At 40.5% G+C, this 19613-nt stretch overlaps 2 protein-coding genes across 4 annotated transcripts in view; both read right to left on the bottom strand.

The window, feature by feature from the left end:
* Positions 1-4644, bottom strand: part of LOC137194573 (supervillin-like) — a 52743-nt gene extending 48099 nt beyond the window's left edge. The window contains exons 1-2 of one of the 3 annotated variants that reach the window (XM_067606594.1): positions 4535-4644; positions 2975-3081 (exon numbers count right to left, since the gene is read on the bottom strand). In XM_067606594.1, coding sequence (XP_067462695.1) covers positions 2975-3081; positions 4535-4620 — 193 coding nt within the window. In that variant the 5' untranslated portion in view covers positions 4621-4644. Of the gene's footprint in view, positions 1-1263; positions 1359-1757; positions 2335-2974; positions 3082-4534 lie in introns of those variants that run through there. The other 2 variants (XM_067606597.1, XM_067606596.1) reach the window with 2 other exon arrangements.
* A 4018-nt stretch (positions 4645-8662) lies between these two features.
* LOC137194572 (junctional cadherin 5-associated protein) lies at positions 8663-19613 on the bottom strand. The gene is made up of 3 exons (XM_067606593.1): positions 19192-19613; positions 13247-17148; positions 8663-12392 (listed from the first exon to the last, which is right to left on the bottom strand). The coding sequence occupies exons 1-3, from the start codon at positions 19512-19514 to the stop codon at positions 12358-12360; spliced, it is 4260 nt and encodes a 1419-aa protein (XP_067462694.1). The 5' UTR covers positions 19515-19613; the 3' UTR covers positions 8663-12357.

The raw sequence follows: 19613 nt of genomic DNA, 5'->3' as shown, positions 1-19613 counted from the left end.
ATGTCATTTACAATGATGGAGCAGGTAATGATAGAGGTTTAAAGTCTTACTAACTATCAACAGGCCACTTTGCTGTTCTGAGGACTAAATCTTTGCCCTATTAGTCACAAGAAAGATATTCTTACAACTACCACAACTTCCTGCTACAATCTCCAACATTGCTAGTACTCTCACACTACAAACACCAAAAAAAGATAAGCCATATGTCAACATTGAAAAACATCCAGTTTGTAAGAATATGAACTAGTTTCATGCCTGAAAGATCTCTATATAAAAGCTTTTTGTTCTGCTGTCCAGTCCAATCACTGGCAAGCGAAGATGCCAACAGGATGCAACATATATGTATTTGTTCATATATATAATTAACTTTCATCAAATGAACGCTTATATCACAGCTTGGTGACAATATACACATATGCCTACAACAGTCGCAGGTCTGTGCAAGTCTGTGCAAGACAAGTAGGGTTCAGTGGCAGAGGGTGAAACATGGGGCCGGCCAGTAAACCTGTCGGTTCATTTTGACGGGTGCAGCAGGTGCAGGGCACTAAGCAACTGCCATACGGAGTCACACACACTCACACACACTATAAAAACAAAACTGTGAAGAAATGACGCCAGGCCAGTGCTGGAACAACACACCGGCCCAACACATAGCTGATAGATCAGCTGCACACACATACCGCCATACAGCCATAATCTGGAGCTTGGAATGCTAATACCCATGTGGTTACTTGAGACAGTGCAAAGCACAAGAGGGAGGCTTGGTGGAGAAACTACATTCAGTACTCCAAGGGAGAAAATTAAAGCCAGACACTAATCAAGCACTGCACTGCTGAGTTTTGGTTTTGGCACCAAAGTTTGCCTTTTCTGGGTAGTTGATAATGAGTGACATTGAATGACTTTCACAATCCTAACGAGATTTTAGGTATAATAGTGGCTGCCAAACTTTTAAATCCACTTGGTATTCTGACTGATGTAGTGGAAAATACTACTGTGCTGCTATCCAGTGTTATTCTGCTTTGACTATTTATCCAGGTTTTTGCAGCAATGTGATTAAATCAAATTCTTGTGGGCATGATATAAAATTTTGTCTCTGATTGTGAACCAAGGTGATTTAAAAAAACAAACAAACAACCAAACTGACATCAAGCTAATTTACCAGCCATGACCAAATTTTTAATTGACAGCACATAATGCCAAGTCAGAGGCAATCTTTTTATTTTTCAGTCACAACCCAACCGGCCAAGGCAATTGGCCACCCACCTAGAGCCCAGTTCTGCTCGAGGTTTCTTCCTGTTAAAAGGGAGTGTTTCCTTGCCGCTGTCACCAAGGGCTGCTCATGGGGGAATGTCAGGTCTCTGCAAATTAAAGAGTATGGTCTAGACCTGCTATATGTGAAAAGTGCCCTGAGATAACTTCTGCTGTGATTTGGCGCTATATAAATAAAACTGACTTGACTTGACTTGACTTGACAGTTAGGGATGATTTCATTGTTCAAACTGTAGACAGATAAGTTATTTGGGATATTTTTATATTTAAGACACGGGGGAGGTAATGTAGGACGGAAGTGAATTACTGTAAATAGCGCAATGGTGAAACAATCTGTTTTATACCTGACAATATATGATTTGCAACTCATCAATGTCACAAATGATTGTTTTTCAGATTCATAATAAAATAACTGTTTGCTTGATCTAATATATATATATATCATTGCATGCAATTGATAAAACCAAGAAATAGGAAGCAATACTTACAATGCTTAAGCTTCAATTTGACACACAAATTGGTGAAGTCCATTTATCCTGACGGTAAAGTTCAGGGCTATGAGACCACCAAATAAAGGGTCTCACTAGTTCCTTATTCAGAGCAGAACAGATGTTGAGGAGGCAGGAAGTGCAGGTGTATGAGCAGGTAAACCACAAACAACAGAGGATCCAAAGTCATCCACCATGAAGCAGGTCCAACCTCAGCAGCCGACAAATATAGCGTGGTGCTTTCCCACTTGCTCTGCTGCACCCGGCCAAATAAATAAGTCCAGGAACAGCAGAGCAAAGAAGAAAGAGACGAAGGGAGAGGGAGAGGGAATGAGAGGGAGTGGGGTAAGCAGGAGAGGGGTAAAGGAGAGAGGGAGAGAGACAGCGGCTGAGGTGAGAGGAAGGGTGAAGAATAGCTGAGAAAAATACACAACAGGGGTGCTCGAACAGACTAGTCCTAAGTGGTTCTTCAAACTATTCCAAAAGTCAAGCCTGTGTTTCTTAAAATGTCCATTCTTGTAAATCAGGTTTGGGACTCTGGTGTGTTAGTTTAGACTGATGGTAAAAGGCGACCCAACACTGCTTCCAAAGGGTTTGGGGAGTGTGGGCCAAAATCGGCATGGTAACCTTATCCAACAGCAACCATGTATGGGCTGAAGAGAGCGGCCTCGATAGAGGGGCATCTGCCATAAATAGCCAGGAAGCGTCGGGCTCCCAGCACAGGGTGATCGAATCAGCTGTTAAAACTACAATCCAGCAGCACAATGTGCTCCAGGCTCTGCCCTACAACACTGGAGTCTTACAGCACACAGCTGGACCAAACCAAATCTTTGAGCAATGCATGATTTATCTATACACTGAAATAAAACAGTGGTCATGTGTAAATCCACAAAACCTAAGTGGGATAAGCGCCGCATACAAAATTCGAATCTATTGCCTGAGGACCTAACTGACCTGTAGTTGGTCAGTTAAAGGGAACTTTAATTTAGTGTGCAGGTACTCCTTGTATGGCAGTTATTCTACACATTGGTGTTATATTTGTGACATTTATATCTGCATTAATTTAACTGATACAAATAAAAAATGTATCCAACATTAGGATAAAGCATCAGTGTTATAAAGATCACATTGTAGGTTTTTAAGGACCACAACTGACAGGAGATTAATTCCCAGTAAAATTAATGGTACAGAATTGAGTCTACAGTATCTCCACTTACCATTTAATGTGTTATGACCATGATCCTTGCAAAAGCACTTACTACACAGCAGCTGTGAAATGCACAAAACAGGATCTCTGCTGTGTTGGTCATGTTGGGTTGCCCACCTGCACAAATACACACACACACAGGACAATGTAAATATTTATGAAAAGTTTTGCAGCTTTTGTTTTCTCCAAAAATGGGAATGGAAATGGGGCATATAAACATTGCAAAGAATGCTCTAAAATGTTTTTGCCACCACAGGGGGCACTGAAGTCAACCAAATGTTTGATTTCCCATGCTCCACACCTAGATACTGGCATTTCTATTACAGCAACAAATGGCATTTGCCACAATATCAGCTGTTGCAAAAAAATGAGTTTGAAATTGTACAACGCTGCAGACATTGTAGCTGGTGTAAAATCTGCTGTTTATAGGTCGAATTGTTATTGCTGACACTTTGTATTTTTGATATGTGTAGGCATATCCAGATTGGTAAAGACTGATGCATTAATCTACTGACATTTACTGTATGTGTCCAGGTGACAAGATGAATGCTATTTATATGATAAAGGCATGATGAAACCTGTTAGTGAAATAGAAGGAGGGTTAGTCATGGGTTGTGGTTCTTATTTCTGTTAATTTGTTGTTTGTCTCCACCTTGTGGCCCTAAGTATTTACAACAGGATATGCAGTTACTTCTGTTTCTTCCATTTTTACCCTGGTAAATGTTTTTTTGGATGTCGTATTGCTGTGCATACTATGAAGCTCCCTGAGGCAAATGTGTGATTTGTGATTACTACACTAAAAGCGTTTGCTACAAATGTGCTGACAAGAATTTGCTTTAACTTTACTCGTAACATATATCAACTCAACATAACACAAACAAGGAAGTTAGTTAAGTTAATGTACCTGATCTCCTAATTTCATATTTCCACTCAATATAACAAACACTGAGAACAAAACAAAGCTAAAGAGTGCATAAAGAAGTATGTGCACATTTTGTAAATTTGATATTAATTCACACGAGGATGAATTTTGACGATGTCATGATGTCAATGATGATCATTTTTAAAATTTTACATATATTTAATGAAAAATTTATCAATTTTATTTTCTAATTTGCAAATATGTTGCACTAATTTCATAGTCTCAATGCGCAACGCTGTTGTTGTACACGCCCCACATGAATTTACAGTAATTGATATCACAATATCATCAATGATATCACATTCTTGTACAGTAGTTCCATTGATCACGGTCATGCATAACTGTCAGCTGTTTTATTAACATATTTTATTGGTTCCATTTATATATTTTTACTTTTTATGCTGTATACTACATCTGTTTGCTAATGCAACAACCCAAGTCTGCAAATGGGAGCCTTACAGTTGCATTTTATTACTCACTTTTGGGGTGTGGTACAGACGAGAATGCCATGTATGTGTTATGACTGAGGAGTGGAGGAGAGGGAGGATAACTGTCACTGTGCCATTATTGGAATTACTTATTCCCCAAGCAACTGAGGCAACCAGGATTGACAGGTGTACAGTAATAACAGATATGTGGTTTACTTACCGAGGTCTGGCTCGGAGACAGAGGCAGCTGCGATAGAGGGACAGCTGGAGGGATGGATGGCAGTGAGGTCCAGAGAACAGTGGCATACTGTTTCAATTTGAGAATGCCACATATCTGCAGTGGGAAAAGGTGTGAGATTTTACCAGACACTGTGTTTGGATAACACAGACAATTTCGTCATCTCATTGTGTGATCATTATAGTGATTATAATACCCCATTATAATGAGTTTTAATTTCACTGGCAAACATTAAATATTCAAAAAGTCAACATTTGACTTTGGAATGAATCTCTTCAGTTTCTCAACAATGTGTGTAGTGTAACATGAGTGAGGTTAGAGCAAGTTTAATAGTAACTAGTATTAACAGCTAGTGCCACTACTAGGATATTGATATCAGTTGTACATTTTGTTGTAGCTCCCTTGATTAAAATGTTACATTATTTAGGAAATATGTACTGTTTGGAATACCAGAAGATAACTCTTAATGGAATTACCAGCTATATATAATAAATCATTTGATTTTATTGGCTAAATTTCTATTCATAAAAGCTAATTTACAGGTAAAGTCTAACTTCTTGGTTTTCACAAAGGAGGTCGAACAGTACACTGATTCAATTCAATTTTCCTTTAATCCAAAGGTTGTAAAAACTATGAATAACTGATTTTTGTTTAAAATCTCCATATGAACTGTAAGTCCCCCTAGCTCAGAGTTAGTTTGTTGTTTTTTTATTTTTCTTCTGCAAACCATAAGATGAATATTTTGATATTCTATGTATGATCATTTCGTGGAATCTAAGGAAATTGTGACTGTTTTTATGTCAATAAATAAGAAAACAAAAATAGTGCCACTACTAGGGTAACAGTCAAAATGGCAGTGATAGAAGTAGCAGCATATATCCATGGCGTATTATTAAGTAGTAGCAACAGTGGCTTAGTAATAGTAGACATTTTTGACATAGTAAATGCTATCAGTAATTTAAACTTAGCTGTTAATTATATTAATAGGTCTACACAGTAACAAAATAACTTGCTTTTAGCAGAAATTGAAGAGAGGATTTTCTTAAAGTCTCTCAATGTCACAGCTGCAATAAATTAAGATTCACTTGATGACTCACATGAGAACTACACAAAAAAAGTTGTCCTCTGTTAGCTAAAAGTGACAAAATAACAAATTTTTCTGCAGTTCTACTTTTTCAAGATGGTTACCAAGGTAAGCAACGTTTAATAACGGGACTAACGTACAAAAAGTGCACAAAGATTCTATCAGTTAAGCATCAACTAACCAGCTTTGACTTTAGCCTCCTTTCTATGACAAAGCTAAGGACTAACTTCCATTTGTAAGAAAACCTGTTCTGAATAATGTCTAACAACAAAGGTAAGACCCAAACATACCACAACAAAACATTATGTGGAAAATTACTGTAAATAATTTCAGAAAAAGTTGTCTGGTTTAGGGCTAACGTTAATGGCAGCGTTAGCATAAGTAGTTAGCTTAGTGCACTAAGTTAAGTATGGGAAATACAACTTACCCACAGTGTTGGAGGAAGTATTACTCAAATCTACACTCATTCAAAATCTTACTTAAGTAAAAGTACATAAGTATTGTCAGCAAAATGTACATAAAGTATCAATAGTAAAAGTGCTCATTATGCAAAATGTCCCAGAGTGTAATATTTATCATACATGTATATATACTGTATATACATGATTTGAATATTAAAACTAATTAATTGATGTGTACGTGTAACTTAGGCAGCATTTTAATGTTGTCAAGGTAGAGCAAATTTTAACACATTCTGTTGAATACTTTAATCTATAACTGCATAAAACTAATCATATGTTTTACTTATACAATACTGACTTGAAAAGTAACTAAGTTAGTAACAGTAGCTGTGAAATAAATGCAGTGGGGTAAAAAGGAGAATATTTCCCTCTGAAATGTAGTGGAGTAGAAGTATAGAGTCGCACAAAATGAAAATACTCAAGTTAAGTACAATTACCTCAAGACTGTAATTAAGTACAGTTCTTCAGTAAATGTACTTAGTTAAACTTCACCACTGCTCACCCATTAAAAATTTAAAATATGTAACCAAGTTAAGTGCAAAGACTCTTTACTGGTTTTCTGGAGTTTTCCGCCGTGGTAGCTCCTTGGCATTAGGGATGATAATGTTGGTTGGTCGGTCTGTCAGTTGGTCAGTCGAAACACCACTTTGGTCCAGATTCAACAGACATTCATGGTTCCCTCGGGATGAATTCTGCTGCCTTTAGTGATCTATTGACTTCTCCTCTAGCACCACCATTAGGTTGACATTTTTGGCTTTTAGTGCATTGCCAACTGTTGGGCGGATTTCCGTGAAATTTGCAATAACCATTCATGGTGCCCAGAGGATGAATCGTAATGACTTTGATGATCTCCTGACTTTACCTCTAACGCCACCAACAGGTCACATTCTGTACTCACCCAGTAAAATATCCCATCATCATTATCATCTTATCATGGATGGATAGGTACAAAACTTTGTACAGACATAAAGGTTCCCAGGCGATGAATCCTAATGAATGTGGAGATCACCTGAGTTTTCTTCTTGCACCACCATGAGGTTGACATTTGTGGTATGGAGGGGAATGTCAACTTTTGGATGTATTCATGTGACATGTGGTACACACATTCATGTCCGGCTCAGAAAGAATTATAATAACTTGGTGATTGTTTAATTTTAATTTAGTGCCATCATCAAGTCAAATTTAAATTTGGTGTATTACTAAATACCTGTTACATTGTGAGGCAGCTGGATTTGCAAGATCACGACATCACAAAATCACACAGAACCCATCTTGTCAGGCTTCAAGTTATACTCTTGTGTCCACCAGTGATTCGGACCAATCAGCGTCGCCAATCTAGCTACCTCGCAAGGTAAGACAATGTTAGACGGTGATAGACAGATGGTTCACCTGCCAAGTATTTTTTGAAAGGGCCTGACCTTTTCCAAACAGTTTCCATGGACGACTTCTCAGATGGTTTTGTGTAACAAACCATCTGGCGTGTCAGGTTAAAATACCTGCAAAACTAATAACAATCCCGTCAGCCTCAGCTGTACTTAGCGTTAACCTAAATTAACTAATGTCAGCATGCTAACGCGATAAAGTACAGCCTCACACAGCCACTCACACGGCTTCAGACTCTAGTCTTCATCCATCAACCTGAAGCTAGTAGACTGACCAAACCAAATTATTGCAATATTAACTTAGTTAACCTACAGCACCGGCTAAAGTGAAGTGACCCTTGGAGCTGAAACACTAATTCCGGCTAAAAGCTGTTAAATGAATTAAAAAGAAAGATGTTCAATTAATATGTTAATTTGATATTTATAGGCTAGTGAAAATGATATTCAAATTGGTTATTAGAATTACTCCTTCACCTGGCAATATAGTGTTACTGCTGTTCTTTAAAAACAGCATTAATTAAGTATCATGTGGTCACAGGTGCCAATTATTATGTCATCAGTGTTAAATTAATGTGGCCCAGGGGTGTGTCTGTATTTTAATAAATCAGTTATGTGGTCACAATTATGATATGAAATGAATAGGTACAATTAATATAGAATAAACTGTTGTGTTGTACCTATATTCTTATTTTACATTACATTATTACATTATATAGTCATGCACAGATGTTATTAGTGGGCTATATTAAAATGTTATGTGGTTATATATCCAATCTTTCTCCATTCAAGGTAGGTTATTTGACACCAAACTGGCTAATTTGGGATGCTTACATTTTAACTAAAACAATGGAAAAGTTGTTTTTCTGTTTTTGTGATTGTGTATTTGTGTGACAATATAAATAATAACTGCCTTTTCATTAGTATGTAGACCTAATTATTTGCTAAATGTTATGAAGCACTGACAGATGCTGCATGTACATAATGAGACAAGCTATACTGGTAGCTGGTCTCTGTATATAACCCCTCCTCTTTCTCAGTCCTCCTGCTGTTTCAAGCACCCGTCAAAGTGCCTTAGAGCAAAGGATCGGGATACTAATGAAAAGAAAGCTTTCCCATACAGGGATCAACAAAGTATCACATAAAAGGAAGTACTAATCAGACTTCTCTCTCCTTTTAGAGAAAGATGGCACACAGAGGAATTTGAAAAGCGTCTGAGGATGGATGTCCTCCAAGCCTCAGAGAGCATGCTGGGAGGTCTTTACAGTTTAGGTTCAGCTCAAGTATTGTCTTTGCCAACACTTTGATCCAGCAAGTGGAGCTCAGTTTGATAGTCTGGCAGGGTAATTGGGCTCAAATTGCCAGTACACCAATGTGCATGTGTGAAAACATGCACATACTTGTGTACATACACATAGGCTCTTTTTCTACTGCTTTAATATTTTAAGAATGGAAGTCAATTATAACTGGAGTTTCATTTCAAAATGAAATATCTGTGCTTTGTAAAATATGACTCTAATTCTGACATTCTTGCTGAAATCACGACTATTGTTTATGATTATTTGCTTCCTTGTGTTCTTCACATACAGTAACAGATGTGTTAGAGAAAAGAGGGTTTAAATACCCACAGTGGACAATATATGACATAATTCATGTAGCTCTTTTAGGCAATTAATCACAAACACAAATTTCATGCAAAGAGTTTATTTATGAATCAGACTGCAGTATCATACAACAGTAGCACAATCATATGACTATGGATTATGCTCATATTTATAGATACAAAGATAAAGGCATGTCTTAAAGGAAAAAATGAATGAGTTCTCTTTTGATTTACTCTAAAAATAGCATTTAAATACTTGGCATAGTTTTGTAAATTAAATTATGAAACATAATGTTTTGCCCACTGGTTTTACTATTGGAGTACCAAATGCAAATATACTTTATGAAAAACATTTTTTTTCCTCCTCTCTCTTGCATTTCATGCAAGGAAGAAAAAAAGATGTCAGTGAGTACAAAAAGCACTTAAATCTCATATGAAAATAGAAAATATTACAAGTGTGCATAATTACTTCATGTTGCACATAACCTGCAGTACAAAAGTCAAATGACACTATGTTCAAGTGTACCTGACATGCCAATTATTGGGGGGGCGTATGTACTGAAATAGCCTATTTAAATGTAGTCAGGGGCAGTTTACACACAAGACTGAGGCAAGGCCTTTCAGTCTTTAAATGAATTGAAAATGAGATGTGTTAGTAATTATGCCAGTACACAGCTTGTCCTCCCTGTGATGCTGACTGTTGCCTTGAAACACTGAATCTCATCCTGTACTTTTTAAAATTATGCTTTTAGTATAGTTTGGAGTTCACAGTTTTGATTCAATGTTCCTACAGATATTAACAGCATGAAGAGCAGAAACTATCCACAATGCTACTGTACCTCTCCAGCTGGAGGAATGGTAGATCAGTAAGTTGTTTGTAAAAACCTAATGTATGAAACAGTGCTTAGTACGTTAATATTTGGCATTGCCTGGAGTATAATGTAATGCACACATAATAAGGCGACATGAATATTCAAAATTTACAAGAAATGTTTGAAATACTAAGACAAAGTTCTGAGTTGATAAAATGCTACAACTGTAAAATGCTACATAACAATTAAGTGATACTTGACGAATGATTAAACAGTGATGAATTCCTACAGATCTGTTGTTGATACGTTACACCAATGCAGCGCTACTTTGTCGAAAAAAACCACGTAAATGCAAATTTGTTTTTATCCACAAAAATATTTTTTTTTTATCATTACATGTGTTGAGTTAGTTTTAAGACTATTATGCTTTTAACTTTATTTAAAAAACCCTGTATTTTTTTCAAAAATCTTTTTCATCCATTTTGCAAATACATGGTTTTAAGACAAACATAGCACACTGCATTGTATCCTTTAGTGCAGTCAATGTTAGTGACAGCAGAACCATTTACACATAATGAATACGCTGTAAAATTAAAGAAACAAAGAAGGGAAGGAGGAGGAGGGAAAGAAGGAAGGAATGGAGGAAGGGAAGAAAAGAAACAATTTCCCAATTTTATTTCTAAACATGTTTCGAGGAACCAACAACAGAACAGTACATGATCTGAATTGGAAGACATACAAAGACAAAACTAAGACACAGGCCATGACTGACCACCAACATAGGAAATACAACTGAGATGGGGTTGATGTATCAAATATCACAAGGAGCGTCCAACATCGACTCTGTTAGCGTATGAAAAAGCACTATCAAATAGGAAATCATGGCACAATCAGAAAGTTTCCATCACGTCAACACTCGCAATGATGAACCCTATCGCTGACTGAAACCGAATCGTGTGATCAAGGCACACCCAGGGCCATCCCATCTTATATCATTCTGTTAGATTTTAAAGCACTAGAAAATTATGTTTACTCTCAATATGATACTTTACAGACATATGATACTTTCAGTTTGATATAAGTGTGGAGAAATAAAATTTCATGGTTAAATACAAAATATCTCTTAAAATATTTAAAATATACTTTATTTTGTACATTATGCAAACTGATTAACAATTCGATGGTAAAAAAAAAATAAATATTCAGTGAAATGTTGTCTCTTTGCGATACAGATGTATGAACATAGATATATATCATGAAGTAAAGCACCCACCCCCTGTTAAGCGCCCCAAATACCCTGACACGATTCCATATACCTGTAATATGATTTGAATGACACGTTCACATTAAAACTCCTGACAATGGTTCCTACAGGTAGCTCCACTACACCACTGAGCTGTTTGTACAACAATATTGCTCTACGTATCTTTTTTTTGTTTTATATCCATATTTCATTCTTTAATGTTTAGCAAAGTTGCCAACCACCACTTTAACTCAATCCGTGCCTTTATTGCTTCCTGAAATTACCTGGAAATGGGAGCTATACATCGGATTGATCAGGGGACTAACCAGCAACTTCACCTGATCCAACCAGGAAACACACATCTGGTTAAAGAAGGCAACTCTCCCTCTCCAGCGTAGAAACAATGTATTGTATAATAGGTAACTGATCTATCATGTCATATGGTATAGAGTCACTCTTCATTGAAGAGCTTAATGGGCTATGGTTGCAGTGTGTACAAAAGCAATGAGAAAGGGCACGATGTCTAAATTTTAAAAAAGAAAGGCTGATTGATCTCATCTGAAAATCAAAACAGTTCTTGAGCCAGAGACAGTGATGTCCAGTTCTAAAACAGCTGTCGCCTCACCACGACAATCAGATACGCAGTTTATTTTGGTGTAGTTTAAATGCAACGGAACAGGTTTATGACAATAACCTTTCTATGTCTACGTTAGGTTAAACATAAACGCTTACATTCATATCCAGCTCGCCCGTAAACAAACAGATTCGTTCAGTATGCAAAAAATGTCTCGACTGTATTCACAATGGACATTTTAGAAGTTCTAGTATGCACGAAATAATTGCATAATGTCTGCCAATGAGAAAAGCATAGGGAGGATAGAATAGAGAGGACAAGCCGCTACAAGAAGACTAACTAGTAGAAACCCTATAAGAGGTTGGGCTCAAGGATGGAGGACAGATGGGATAGTGGGAAGTCAGTGTGGGAAGGCTGGGGAAGGGTTTCGGGGTGGAAGTTGCCCCACAAGTTAAAGGGGCACCTCCCTTTGGCAGTGGAACAGCACTCTTAGTAGTCAACGCAGCGCCGAGGGTGAGGGTGTACACAATGCTCTTGTCGGACAAGAAGGCCATTTCAGTGTCAAGATGAGATGAAGGCATTCTAGTAGGCAGCCAGGTCACAGTGTTGAAGCTATAAACCTCAGATGGAGATGATGGACGCAGTCTTTCTACACTGTCTCCACTCGGCTGGGATCATGGGGTTCTGAGACGTAAAGAAGAAAATTATTCACTCAAAATACTGTATTCTGTCTTTATCTAGTATTGTTATTGTATACTGACAAAAGCTGCAATATTCATCAGAGTCAAAAATAACTGACTTTTGACCGCACAGTAAAAAAAATGTGTTGTGTTTATTCCAGTGAAACAAATGTCAGTGGGTTTAATTTTCAGCACTTGCACTATGTTTAAGCAGTGACACCATCTTGTGGAAATGTCTTTAACAGCAAGGCCTATATATAGTTACTTCAATTTTGATTACCTGTTACCACCAGAGATAAATGAAAAATGTATTCTTAAGATGCATCCTTATGAACAATTGTGCTCCCCTGATTATATAAAACTTAAACTTTTCTTATGAATTTTTATTTTCATTATGGGTGAGGAAATACCCATAAAGTGTGAAAAAATAAGAACTACAATGTGATTTCAGCCATCTCACACAATTTGTGTGTTCCTTTACTGAGTAAGATTTTGGGTCAAACTGGCCCATACAACATACAATGACAACCTCTCTAAATAGCCATATACTACGTCAATAAACACTGAATTTTAAATATTTAAATGAAATTACTGGTAGTTTAGTCTGCAGTCATCCTAAAGCAAGCATAATACATCTGTGGATATGGACAGTGAAGTTGTATGTTCCACTGAACAAATATTTTTTATTTATTTATTTATTTATTTATTATTTCTTCCTCTACAGAAACTGCGTGAACCACAAGGCAAATTAAAGTTTTACCTACTTAATGTTACCCTGGATAATTTTGAGTTGGGAGTAATTTTGTTTAGTTGTATGCATGGTCCATGGTTTTGTTTCTTCTAATTTTCTTATCTTACCTGAGAAAGATGACTCCTCATCTTGCGATGCTGTCTCCTCAGAGACTTGCCGTGAATGGGTGACCTCCTCATCATTCTCCTTGTCTCTCTGAGAAGCAGGGATGGGCTCCTCTATTTGCTCGTCCTTGCCCTCCCCCTCTACCTCTGCCTCCCCCTCCCCAGAGTCAGTACTCCTGATGCTGAGGCGCCTCATACGATACATAACGTCCACCTCCCTCATTCTGGCCATGCGCTCAACTGCCACCCGGCCTGGAGAAATAGCCAGCTTGTTCTGCAGAGCTTCCATTCGGTGGGAGGGGCCCCTGCTCCTCTTCTCTCCCTCCAAACTTAGAGACAGCCTGCGGTCTAGGTTCGGGGGAACTGAGAGTGGCAGTCTATCTGGTGGAAACTCTGGTAACCCTGGGTGGTCTCGCCCCAAATGGGTCCGTAGACCAAGTCTATGCTCTGGGACAGCAAATGGCTTCTTCTCTTGCTCCTGCTTGTCATCAGGCATTGTATTGTCTTGTTCCTCGCACTCACTTTTCACTTCAGCTGTCTGTTTGTCTGCACTGCCTTCGGGTGTTTCTCCTGTAATGGCTTCTCTCTCTCCCGATTCCACTTCCTTAGTTACTGTTTCACTTACACTCGGTTCCTCTGTGACTTGGGGGTCTGCAGGCACATCAGTTGCTAACATCGTGGATGTGCTGTCCTCTGTAGCTCCATTCGCTGGTATGCTCTCAGCAGGATTAATCACGCACAAATTGTCCAAGTTTTCTACCTGAACATTGTCTGTGTTTTCACCCCCTCCCACATTTTCCTCTGTCAATGAATGCTGATCCCTTGTTTCAGCACACAGTTCAGACCCTGATTGATTCAAATTTGAGTCTTGGAGCTCCTGTGTTGTATCTTCTGCTGGACTTTCTAATGCAACGCATTGTGGTGGACTGCCATTTTGATTGGCGGAGCTGTCCGAGCTGTTCTCCTCATGAAGTGGAGGCAATGGGCCCTGTCTCATCTGATTCTCAAGCTCTCTTTTACAAATAGGACACTCCTCTTCTGATTCAGCACTGAGATCTTGAAGAGTCTCTGCGTCATTAGGTTTGGAATTGCCTGCAGACGCTTTATTGACATCCGAGTCTCTAGACTGACGCAAAGCCTGGCATATGTCCTCATAATCAGGAGGACTAGTGAGTGTAGAGGCATCCTGCATTGGCTGTCTATCTGCCCACGGCACCTCTGCTGCTGTGGTGTGCGTTGTTGGACTAAAGTCACAAAGTGGCGTCTCAATAGGCTCATCTGGCAGGTCTAATTTCACTGTTCTGCCATCATTGCTCCGTCTGCGCGAAAGATGCGCAACAACCCTGTATTCTCTAAAGCCTGTTTCCCGAGGTGGGACTGGGAGCTCCTCCCTAAGCTGCTTGCTGAAGGTTACGGACTTTGTTGCAGGCCTGGAGAAGGCGCTCTTGACCTCCCTGTATTCTGGGTCAACAGACCAGCTTACTGCACTGCGCCTAAGGCTGCTGGGCTTGTTGAGAGGTTCTGATGTCAATCGGATTTTGATACGCTCAGGAATTTGAACAGAACCATTTGGGACTTTATTGCTGGCAGTGCCTAGCTCCAAGATGTCTTTGTAGGCCTCATTGAGGTCCTCTATGCACTTGTCAACACTGGGCTGTTTGCTGGGCTGTTTGCTGCTCTGTTGCTGCTGTTGATCCTGGACTTCTTTTTTGATGGTCTCCAGCTCTTTGACAGCATCCCATGGTCGCTGGCTGGCCGGTTTCAGCAAGAACTCAGGAACTTCGAATGACTCCTGCCCACTGTTTGCTGCTGGTTTGGTCTCCTCCACGTTTCCTGAGGGTGGTACTGCTGGCTGCTGAGCTGTGCTCTTGTTCAGCTGGTTGGAGAAGGTGGCGGTCAGGGAGAAAGCGCTGTTGCTTGACAGTTTCAGGCTCTTCACTCCCTTTATAGGAAAACTGAAGGCAGTGCCCACTACACCGCTGCTATCAGGAGGGACTTCAGTGCCGGGAGGGACAGGGTCTTGTTGTGCTTCCTTGTTTTCAGGGGCAGGTTTTCGGGCCTCTGGGCTAGTTTGTGTCTCTTGGTCTCGATACTGGTTTGCAGGCCAGGATCCCGACAGTTTCAGCTCCTTGTAATGGTTTATTTTAGGGGGTCTACAAGGTACTTTTTTAAACATTTTGCTGCTCGCTCTGCTGCTTGTTTTGCTGCTTGCTATGCTACCAGTTAGTGCTTGCAGCTCAGCCTCAGCTGAAGATGTGCTTTGGAGACTTTGGTTTGTTAAATGGCCAGTTTTGTTGTCACTAGGACTGTCTGATGGGTCTGGTGACTTCTCATTGTTGTTATTCTGATCACGGATGGTCCCAGTGAGCTGTGGAGTAACAGGGACAGACACCAAACAGAAAATTGTCTCACTAAGTCTCTTTTTTAGATTCTTGGTTTTGTCTTTCTCTGGTTGTTCAGGTTGTTCCACCTTTTTTACTTCTGTCACAGTTTCAGAGACACCCTGGTCAGCCGGCTTGCATGGGGGAGGTGGTGGTTTACCCAGAATAGATGAAGGAAAAAACTGACTACGGTTTTGCTCAGGACCTACACTGTCACTTTTTTTGTTCATTGCCCTGTTGCACCATCGATTACTGCTGTCATTGTCATTGAGAGCTGTTTTGCGGCTGTCAGTATTGAGAGCTGGCCCCTGTTGGGGAGGAAAGGCACTATCATGTGTAGATTGTCCTAAAATCTTAGCGGACGGATTCTCTTTGTTGATGTTTCGGATCTTGTCTGAGTCAATGAGAGAATTTCCGCCAGGCCCTCCTGAGATTTGCTTCCCTCTTGGGTCTTCAGTAGGTAATTGACGTGCATGACCTGGTTGTTCTTCATGTCCAGAATGTACCAGTTTTCGATAGGACGCTCCACGGTCTCCATAATATTCTAGCCATGAACTACTTGCCTGTCTGGAAAACCACCTTCCAGGATCTGAGCTGGGCATCTGCAGAGCTTCCGCCCTCCATCTTAGGTTTGCCATTTCATTGCGATTGATTGAAACTGCTCTTGGGGGTGGGGCTCTTTTATAAGATGGGGGTGGGATGTAGCCAGGGGGCTCCATTCCAGAGAGGGAGTGTTGTGCGAAATAGTCTTGTCTCAGGTCCCCACCCCTTGGATAATAGATAGACCTGTCTTTTTGTTTGGCACCCTGGTCTATAGCAAGCATTTCTGCGCTACCCCTAGTCTGCTGGTGAATCTCATATGACGGAGGCTTTAAAGGCCTGCTGAACCTGGGCTTTGGTAAAAGTGCAACATGGCTGCTTGGCCCGGCATTCCTGCCCCATCGGTCCCTGCCTACAGCACTGTAGATATACCTACTATAGGGTCCAGAGAAGACAGTGCTGTTTATCCTCTGTTGTCTGTCAGGTAGGCTTGGTCTGGATGGAATGAGATCTCTGCTGTCAGTTCCATCAGGTGACAAAACTCTGGGGAGAGACTGAGACTTTGCTTTAGTTCTAGGGTGAAAAAAACCCTCAGGTGTCCTCAGACGGTACTGGTCCTGAGCCCACCTCTCCCCATCCCCATCCGACAACTGCCTTCCCAGGCCCACAGCGGGCCTCCACTCCTCTGTACCAAGGCTCTGGCACTTCCTCTCCCCAGTCACCCTTAGCTGACAAGGGGCTGCGTCTGGGTCTCTCAGCCAGGAAATGTCCTCCCATAGCTGCTGCGCATGCCGCTCTGCCCTGTGTTCCTCTGCTGCAATTAGGGCCTGTGGCCTCCATGCCCCAGCAGAGGCCCTCAGCTCCCTGCCATCAGCATAGTCCAGGAGAATGCTGAAGTCCTGGCCTCGCCTCCGCCAGTAGGAAACATCCCTCTCGTCATGGCTTAGCGGTTCTGAATAAGTCAAACTAGGAACATCATAGAACCTATAAAGACAGAAAAGCTCAGTGTTAATAAGACAGTTACCATGTACAGAGAAAGAGTGAGTTGGACTCTAGATCTAGGAAATCTTGCAAACACTTTTTCTTATTTTCCTGGGTGTAGTTACAATAGTTGCCCAAAAAATTAATGAGTCAACAAATGAAAGAGCATGATCTCAGTTTCTATGATAATATAAAACATCAACAGTATCCTTTTGAGATTTTACAATTGTTACAAGTTGCATGTCCATCCCAGTTTCAAGCCTGTGTTTTGGCTTTGGCAGTATTGGCTTTCCTACACAACTTAATCGAGGAGAGCCAACACATACAGTATGAGACAGAAGTGCTTAAGTCAGCTGCTCCCAAGTCCCTTGAAGACACCATGAAATTGTGATGCTACTGCAATATGATCTGCATATTAAATTGTGCTGACCTTATCTTAGAAGCTGGTCATCTGGACAGCGACAGTGGTTCTTAAAGAAAGTCTTAAGTAAAAACACCTCATTACCTGATTTCACACAAAAGCAGAAGTATCTCTTTCCCTCTGTTTAATTGATCACATAATTCAATTAGCAAGATAGGAAATACAGTATGACCTACCTATAAACGATAAACATTTAAAGCAATCAGCTTTGGGAGACGGTAACAAGAAGAGAGCCTTTTTGATTGTTGCTAGGGAAAATATGTAGTATCACAAGCATTTCTACAATTTATCAAATGCTTGCAGAAACTAACATCAAATGGCAACTGCATGACGAGTTACTGTTGGCATGTTCAAAACAGCGGTTCCACTGTAGTGTGATAAAGCAGTGCCGCCTGAAGATAATTTTAGTTATGGTTCCATATTTACCTCTTAGGTGCAAGATATAGCTGTAATACATGTTCCACTGCCAAAACAATTATTTTAGAAGTAACATACCTAATCATAACAGATTAAGTCTAAAAATCAGAGCTGCACTTCTTTGTGTGCAAACGGGCCATTTTCTAATTTTCTTAAGCAGTTGTGGTAATTTTCTTGTTGCGGTGGAGCGGCACTGCTGAATGAAGCAGAGGAAATACTGTGATACCCCATGACTATCCCCAGGTCATCAGTCACATCCAAGCATGTTTTAAGCCACCTTGATGACCGTCAGTTGTAATGAAATGAGGGAGTGTGGTTTGAAATCCTTGTTGGAATTCAAATGTAACAATTGGATCTTTCAAAAACAATAAATCAATCATTGTATTTTCCTCAGGGTAGGTGATTCATATTTATAAAACAACCGCATAAGGCCAGTGATTTGCAGTTAGCAGTTCCATAAAAAACAGAAAAAATATATCATAAAAACATATTATGATATGTTTGTAAAATATCCAGTCTAATCAATAATAAAAGAGAACTCAAAAAATGAATGAATAACAATTAGCCTTTATAAGAGCTCCATCTCATATCTGCACTGCACTAAATCACTGTGTTAGTCACTGTACTCATTCATTTAGCAGCAAAGTCAATGGATCATCCTCAGCAGCATATGCTACTGTATGGCTGAGGGGAGCCGCACTGTGCACACTTGCCCAGCAACATGCTTACATCACAGAGCACGTGCTGGGCGTGATTCAGTGTGCCAGTGTTTACAGTGGAGTGATTACGCGCCTGTCTTGAGGCATGTTCAGTCCTCCTCAGTTTGCTCACTGTCTAGTGCTGCTGTTTACATCTGCCTGCCTGGTAGACGCTGTGGAGACGATACTAGTGCATGGGTGGGCTCCACAGAGACACAAGCTACCCCTCTGTTCAGGCATGCAAACAACTTAAATGAGTGCAAAGGCACCTTTCATAATTCCTCATATCCCAGCATACGATATGTCAGCGGTGCTGCTGCAGCCACAGTGTTCTGCAGCTCAGGAAGGAGGGGAAAGGGAAGAGGAGGAAAAAAACCCTGCGCAGTGCAGACTCGGTTTTGCATGCAATACCGAAGGGCCCCAGTGAGAAAGGGGAAGAGGGAAAAAAATGGAAGGTAAAGGGTGTGGGGGATCGCAAAAGAGAGGGGGGAAAAAAAAAAGAAAACTCACCCACTATCTGTGGCAAGAGAATCACCCAAGGGCTGAGCGTCTAGGATACCGATGCCGGCTTCTTTTCTCCTTTGGTTCCTTTCCCCGCTCTCGTTGTCTGTGGCGGGGTAGCCCTTCACCAGTGCCTGCCTGCTGCCATAGATGCCTGTGATAGATGCCCCCCGGTCCGCCTCATACCCGTTCAGTGTCCCCCGGCCAGCCCTGTTGTCCACAAGTTCACGCTGGCAATCAGCAGGGCGCTTGTCATAAGGCGTGGCAGACGGAGGACCGCTCTTGGGCAATTTATATCCATGCGAAATGAGTAGGTCCTCCACGCTGTACATGGTGGTGTCTCTCTCACTTCTGGGCAGGAGGGCAAAGGTGGGTGTGTTGCCTTATGCGCAGTGCTGCTGGTGGAAGCTGGAGCACGGTTGCTCAGCAGA

Source organism: Thunnus thynnus, chromosome 12 (genome assembly GCF_963924715.1).
Source record: "Thunnus thynnus chromosome 12, fThuThy2.1, whole genome shotgun sequence".
Lineage (NCBI taxonomy): Eukaryota > Metazoa > Chordata > Actinopteri > Scombriformes > Scombridae > Thunnus > Thunnus thynnus.
Note: the sequence above shows the minus strand (reverse complement) of the source record. Positions and strands in the feature narration are given on the sequence as shown.